The sequence below is a fragment of the Mizuhopecten yessoensis genome, unplaced genomic scaffold, assembly GCF_002113885.1.
Source record: "Mizuhopecten yessoensis strain PY_sf001 unplaced genomic scaffold, ASM211388v2 scaffold9023, whole genome shotgun sequence".
In the NCBI taxonomy this organism is placed as follows: Eukaryota; Metazoa; Mollusca; class Bivalvia; order Pectinida; family Pectinidae; genus Mizuhopecten; species Mizuhopecten yessoensis.
In genome coordinates this window covers 1109817-1117529 of record NW_018407840.1, presented here as the reverse complement: position 1 = coordinate 1117529, position 7713 = coordinate 1109817, and the positions used below count along the sequence as shown (strand labels likewise).

General features: G+C 32.5%; 1 protein-coding gene across 1 annotated transcript in view; it reads right to left on the bottom strand.

Moving 5' to 3' along the window:
* LOC110457070 overlaps nucleotides 1–207 on the bottom strand; it is a 16615-nt gene extending 16408 nt beyond the window's left edge. Inside the window, exon 1 of the mRNA XM_021508166.1 lies at nucleotides 3–207. Coding sequence (XP_021363841.1) covers nucleotides 3–183 — 181 coding nt within the window. The 5' untranslated portion in view covers nucleotides 184–207. The remainder of the gene's footprint in view (nucleotides 1–2) is intronic.
* Between the last annotated feature and the right edge of the window lie 7506 nt (nucleotides 208–7713).

Sequence of the window (7713 nt, the reverse complement as noted above, 5' to 3'; positions counted from 1 at the left end):
ACCTGAGAAATGAGAAATCTTAGGAAAGTGCTGAATGGCAGAGGTGGTATACTGGGTATGAATCTCTTCCTTCACTCTTGCCTTACTATCCTCACCTTCCTTATTTTCATCATCTGCCAAAACACGATCCTTCATCCATGACTGGAAGTCCTCAAGAGTATCAAGCTTCGGTTTGGTCTTCATTGCCTTGAAATGTGCAACCAACTTAGCCACTTCCTGCTCTGTCATCTCGTCCTTGTCCGCCATGATGTATGGAATTATTGTACAGAGTGCAAAGAACCAAGCGATGAACGTCAACAATCACAAAAGTAAAGCATTTGTTGTAAACAAGAATAGGGGAAAAAACACAAGTCCAATAAAGTAACAGTTTATACTGAAATAAACAGAAGTAAAAATAAAAATATCAAGCAAAAGACAAGCTATACAAATGTAAACATGCACAGTACTTAATACTTACCTGCGTTAATAAAGGACTGGTATCTTCAGCATCGACAGCAACAATCACTAACTATAGTGATAACATTGTTATTAAAGTAATATTGATAAACACTGTAAACACAAAAGCCCAGAGACAACACACTCGCATGCACAAAACACTCGAAGAATCTAAGATACCGAAATATATGACATTACTGTCTGCTAATATATATATAATATATAATAATATAATGACCCGAGCCTAGCTAACTACCAGTAACCACTAACTTCTAGTAACCACTGATTAGGTCTAATTAGTAACCACTGATCTGAAAGTCCAAGGGGGGGGGGATCTTATAAAAAAATTTTTTATATATTATCTTATTTCGAATTACACTGAAAAGAGACAAGAAATTAAGCCAAAATCATTATGAAAATGCAATTAGAAAATCTGATTCGATAAAAAAAAATACTGAGGAAAAAAATAATAAGTAGCAGTCAAGTCTAGGTCACAATCTCGCTATCTACCGCTATATGGAGAAAAACACAAGTGTGAATTACCACAAAGTTTATCAAAAAAATAAAAAATGAAAAGAAGAATAATATGGCAAAGTTTTACAAAAATATAAACAGAAAAGAAAATATGAAATACCAGTGATATGACAAAACCAAAATAAATTTAAACACAATCAATCAAAATCTGAAAAGAAATACAACTATGTTCAATACAATTATTTTCAATACAATTCTATTATTCAATGCAATATATCAACCAATATTCATAAACCATGTGAAAAAAAAAATGTCAATGTTCAAGCACAATCTCAATATATTTACGGACTGGCAATCAATGTCTCTAGTTCAAACAGCTTCTGCAATATCTGAATAATGTTTGTAGTCTATAAATACTATGAAATACCTTGTTCTTGAGCTGGAAACGCCAAACACACAATATGACATCAGTGTTGTCTTTCCTTTAGTTTTAATGTTCAAGCTACATTTTGTCTTTCCCTTTAGATTTGATGTTTTCCTGTTCATGTTGTCTATCATTCAGTTTTGATTTCTTGTGAAACGCCAAAAGTCGAATATACATTTCCATAGAAATTCCCAAACACACAATATGACACCATCTTGGAATGTCTGAATCACTGATGTGTTTGAATCAGGTATGGAAGCACATCTCCACAAGAATGATGAAAATTGGATCTCTATCCGACGAACGCTTGAATCACTGACCTTGACCCGATCAGCTGATAGCTATATATAGACACACGCGTAAACACTCATCACGGAAACATGGCCGATGACTACTGTACTGTACTGTCGAGGGTAGTCCTCAATGGAGGCTCCATATGTAACCGGGCATCAAAATTGACCACCAAGTCGTTATTTGTCGTGAATTCTTTATTCAACATAGGTTTAAACACCTGCACTCTGTAACAAACACAAATTAAAAGACTACAATTACTCAAAGCGTATACACATTACACATATAGGTTATAAGAAAGGGAGGTAACTCGTAGATATCACTAGTTACAGTTAACACGAATATAAACTATAAATGGACACATTTAATTACATTTATCCAAGATATTAACTTTGTAAGAATTATTGTTACAATCATGCTATTTAAATTATATTAAATAGCTAACATAACATATAACATTAAACTGATTTTTCAGAGCGAAAGATCTACTTTCCTATAAATTACTTGTAAAGATCTACATCATAATGCACATAGATAAACTGGGTTTTCCTATAAATAAGTATAACATTTAATCATAAAAGAGGTAATCACCTGTGTATGGCACAGAGCCGTTTCAACCTCATTCAATACTTATCACCGGTACTCCATGCTTTCTTCCCTTTCGCTTACATGATAACGTCTAAAATGCATAAAAACCTTTCTTACTCATAATACTCTGGATATAATATACAGAAGATAATGGACTAATTTAACCATTACTCATTTATATTTAAGTTGAAGCGAATACAAAATACTACTTTACACAATGTAAAATTACAACTCACAATGAAGATTTTGAATAGAGAATAATTTAATTTAAATGCCAAACTAATAAAGTCTACAGCTAACCCATACTGAACAAGATAGCTAGATACAATAGATTGAACTCATACTACTTAAAACATAACTTACCTACAAATTCCCTGTCTGTCTTACAGTCCCTTTGTCATGAAATGTCTTGATGAAAAATAGGTCTTTTCAGTTTGGCAGGCAAGAGAGTACTGATCTTCCTTACAAAGAGATTCCCGCCAAACTGACCAAAGGGAATTATACTAGTTTGACCAATAGAAAAATGGACAGATATCACATGTACGCCATGTGATATATAAAAATAGAACAATACAGGTAAGGTGATATATATAAAAATAGAACTACAGGTAAGTAATCAAATAATCACTCCCTGTAACCTATAACACACACATAGCTCTTTTACACACTCTAAACAATTTGGGCACAAACAAATAGACATGTATACATACAAATTATATAAAACAAGATAGTAATCACCCTATTACACAAAGTCTTTAGCCATACACTGGCTTAGGTCATTCACCCCAGCAGACTTTGGATCATTGCCATGCAAAACTAGGAGATTTCTGATGACATATAATTTCATGTATGTCTTTTCAACAAAAGCCATCATTTTCATCATCGTCATCCAACCACCTACATTCATCAATTCATTTTCATCTACCAATTTATAAAGTAAGATTTTTTTTTTAGAAAGACTTGTAAGCAATATGAATTTGTTTTGCACAGTACAGTAATAGTTAGTACATATAGGCCAATGGCTTCATTAGTTCCATCTTATATACAGTACTAAAATATATGCTTTACTGATCGAGCCAAAGTTGTATACAAACAAATCAAGAAAAGATAACATTCCAGTTAAATCTTACATCATGACATGGCAGTACTATATATATATATATACACAAAGGTAAGCTCAACCTAAAGATGTGTAACCAAGTTGCTTTCTTTTAGGAAAATTTAGAAAAAAATCTTAAAGTTGGTCTGATTCTGATTTCTTTGTTATATATGTATACACGTGAGTTACATGCACATGATGATGGTTGAATTAGAACATACATTCCCCAACCACAACCCCTTCCCCTAGCCTGGTTCTACTGTGTTCCCCACTCCAACGTAGCAAGTATATATACAGCTGGCCTGCATTAAGCTGGTGGCACAGTAATTAATTGCCACCTGTTAAAATGATGACAAAATTCATGGTTGCAGGATACAAGCACCTGCAGGCAGAGACGTATAATGTATTATAAGTCTCTGCTGCAGGTAAAGTTATATACATGTACATAAATGAAATAAGTTGATCGTATCAAATTAAGTTTCACAGGGAACCTCAAGTTTTAATTATACCGTAAATTGAGTTATAACTTTACCACAGTGACAGATTTAAAGATGGTTGCTAGGGCAATGTAATCACCCGCTGACACATATTTCTCTTTTCAATATGATATCTACCTGAGAACATATGAGCTATAACCACCCACTGACCATTCACCTGTGGTTACATGTGACTCTGATGGGCTGTACCTAATCTTGAACACCTTGTATGAAGGCAATTAATCCTGTCAATTAATCATGTCAATTAATCCAGCCCATTGTATGTCCAGTAGATAATATTCAATTTATTTCTGTAAGTTTTACAACTTATAGGATTTTTTCAACAAATAATTTCATATAAGTACAACATATAATTACATATTACTGGCACATTCATCACAAATCAGCAGCAACAAAAACATCATCGAAATCATAATTCATCACTTTCATCATTATCATTATCATCATCATCATCGTCGTCGTGGCCGTCGTCGTCGTCTTATAACTCATCATCATGAAATAATCATCTCTTTAAATCAACATCAAATACTACATCATCATCCGTCAAAGTACAACAACATGAAATAATTACCATTTTAACATGAATTTCATAAAACTGGTATATTTTTCACAAATCAACGATATTATTAAAATCATTACCACTTTCATCATCATCATCATCACTATCATCATCATCAAAATATCAACATCATCGAAAACATCTATATCATCATCATCATCATCATCATCATCATCATCATCATCATCATCATCAACAACAACAAAAAACAACAACATTGAGCATTTACCATGAAAGATTGTACGAACAAAACATGGACATGATACGATTGAGTAATACAAAATTAGGTAAAACAAACTTATAAGTTAAACAATCCTTCGTTTGTTAGCTTCAATAATAAATTTACCTAACAAATTCAGTTCTTTTACATTGTGTGTATTTACTAATTCGATAAGTTTGAATACCGATGTTTTTTGCCAGTAATATTTTTTAATATAATTTCTCCTTAGATCTAGATGATGTGGGGATGTAAATAAAAAATGAAATTCATCTTCTATCTCTATTAGGTCACAGTTACTGCAATATATATTATTCCTTGCAACATTCCTGTATCTTCCCGTTTCTATTGCAAGATTGTGAGCTGACATACGTAATTTGGTAATCATGATTCGACGTTGTTTTGGTATAAACTTTGTTAAATAATATTGCAACATCACGGTATCTACCATGTATCTATAGAGATCACATTTACTTGAGATGGCCAACGAGTTGAATAAAGTTTGTTTTGCTGGATCATCTATGCGCTGTTTAATAATAGGTAGTAGACAGATGTCGGTAGCTGCCTGCCTTAACCATATATATCCAAACCCTAGTTCTAATAATTTATGCTTTATGAATAATAACCAATTTCGTTTTGGGTTTTCCCTCCAAGTTTCTTTTAATAAAAACTGATATGCTTCTTTTAGAATACAATTTTCACAATTTAACAACTTAAACCAATATTTAAACATTCGAATCATCTGATTGTTTGCCAGAGGAAGTCGTCCAAGCTCAAAATATACCATAGCATTGCACGTAGATTTTTTAACACACAGTATATTTTTACAAAATTCCATATGAACCCTTTCTATTTCAACTCCTTTATAACTACCCCATATTTCACAGCCATAATATAATACACTACTCACATATGTGTCAAAGAGGTGTAGCATAGTTTTGATGTTTAAATGAATGTGTTTACATTTAGATCGTAAGGCAAAAAGCGCTTTACGACCTTGCTCTGCTACATGTTTAACCATGAAACTGAATTTGTTATTAAATCTAAACAGAACCCCCAGATAACAGAATTGATCCACAATTGAAATTTTGTTGCCGTTATACACCCAGCTTTCTGATTCTCTAATAATTCCACTATTTCTGAAAACCATAATTTTGGTTTTATCGGTATTAACTGTTAATTTCCACTTATTCGAATACTCACTTAGATTGTTCAAGAGGCTTTGTAAACCTTCGATTGACTCAGAAAATAAAACTAAATCATCTGCATATAGAAGAAGAAATAAACTCAATTCCCCAAAATCATAATGGGATGCTCCATTTTCTATAAAACTATTTTCAAAGTCATTTAAAAACAAAGAAAAAAGTAACGGGGATAAAATTTCCCCTTGCATCAATCCAACATTATTAGAAAAAAAGTTCGAACATTTGCCATTAACTAAAACACAAGATTTAACTAATGAGTATAAAGACTTAATTGTAGACAAAAATTTACCTCGAACACCCAGCTTTGTTAACTTGCACCACAGGCTTACTCTATCTACGAAATCAAATGCCTTGCGGAAATCTACGAAACAACAATATAACCTCTTTCTTTCAGATAACGTTTTCGAAATTATAGTTTGCAAAGCGAAAATAGCATCCACAGTGCTTACCCCTGGACGGAATCCAAATTGTGCGTCTGTTAAAATATCATATTTAGTACAAACGTCAATCAAACGTTTGTTAAGTATGGATGTAAATAATTTGCACATACAACTAATTAGACTGATACCTCGAAAATTATTAGGATCTGTTAAAGTGCCCTTTTTATGCACAGGTACAATGATTGCTTCGGACCAGTCAACTGGAAAACATCCAGATTGTAAAATATTGTTAAATAATACATGTAAAAAAGATAACAACAACTGTTTACATTCAATAAAACATTCATTTAACAGACCATCTGGACCATGCGACTTATTTCGTTTCAGATTATTGATCGCCGTTGTAATGTCTTTAAACGAAATAGGAGTATCTAACTCATCAAACATTACATTATCATCATTCTCATCATTTATAATTTCGTTATGTCCAAAGTCAACTCCAGAATTTGCTACATTTTTGAAATGCTCAAATAATTGGTCCATTGAAACTTTAGGTGGATTTGATTTTTTCTTTGCAAACTTTTTATAAAAATATCTAGGATTATGTTTCCTCAAATACTCCATCATGTCACCCTCTACGCTAAAATATTGCTTCTTCAATTTAGATTCCAAAATTGTATATTGTTTTTTCTTTGTCATGAGCATTGCGTGATTTGTTGGATTTGCATTACTATTAAATTCTCTTAAGGCAGATACATATTTTCTATGTAAACATTTAACTTCATCATTAAAACCAGGGCTTGTCATCCCTAGTCTCTACAGTCAAACATCTAACATTTTCAACATGGGTTTTCTTAGCACACTTATCATGTACAGTTTTACGAAAGAAAGATTCCATTAATTCTTGTATTACCTTAGTGAACTTCTTCACACTGGAGTCGATGGATTCCTGATTTAATTCCCCCCTAATCTGGACATGTTCCTTAAGCTTGTCAGAATTTATATTTAATGACTCTGTGAATTGATGTTTATATTCATCATTCCATATATATTTCGGACTGTCCCTACCGTTACAATTGCCTTCAACAGTATCATTAATTGTGGACACTCTTTTACCATATAACTGTACATGTAAAGGAGCATGATCAGAAAACTCTGTAAAATTACATACTACAATTTTTAACAGTTGAGAACAAAGAAAAAGGCATTAACATATAGTATATCACACTCATCCCATTTGATCCACAGAAAGTAAAATCATTTGATGATCCATCTATATCTCTACCATTTCTGATTCGCAGACCAGAAGATTTACATAGCTAAATTAATCTAGCACCATAGTCATTCGTACCAGGATCTGGGTTTACCCTATTAGGTAAATTGTCATCAGCATCATCAACTAAGTAGTTGAAAATAGATTCAATGCGGTTTCTGACACTCTCATGAATGGTATCGTAAGTTATAAAATCATCATCAGTTGTGCGTGTTCGAGCATTAAAATCACCTATAATCATCACACTCTTAGATTCAGAGTATTCTAACAA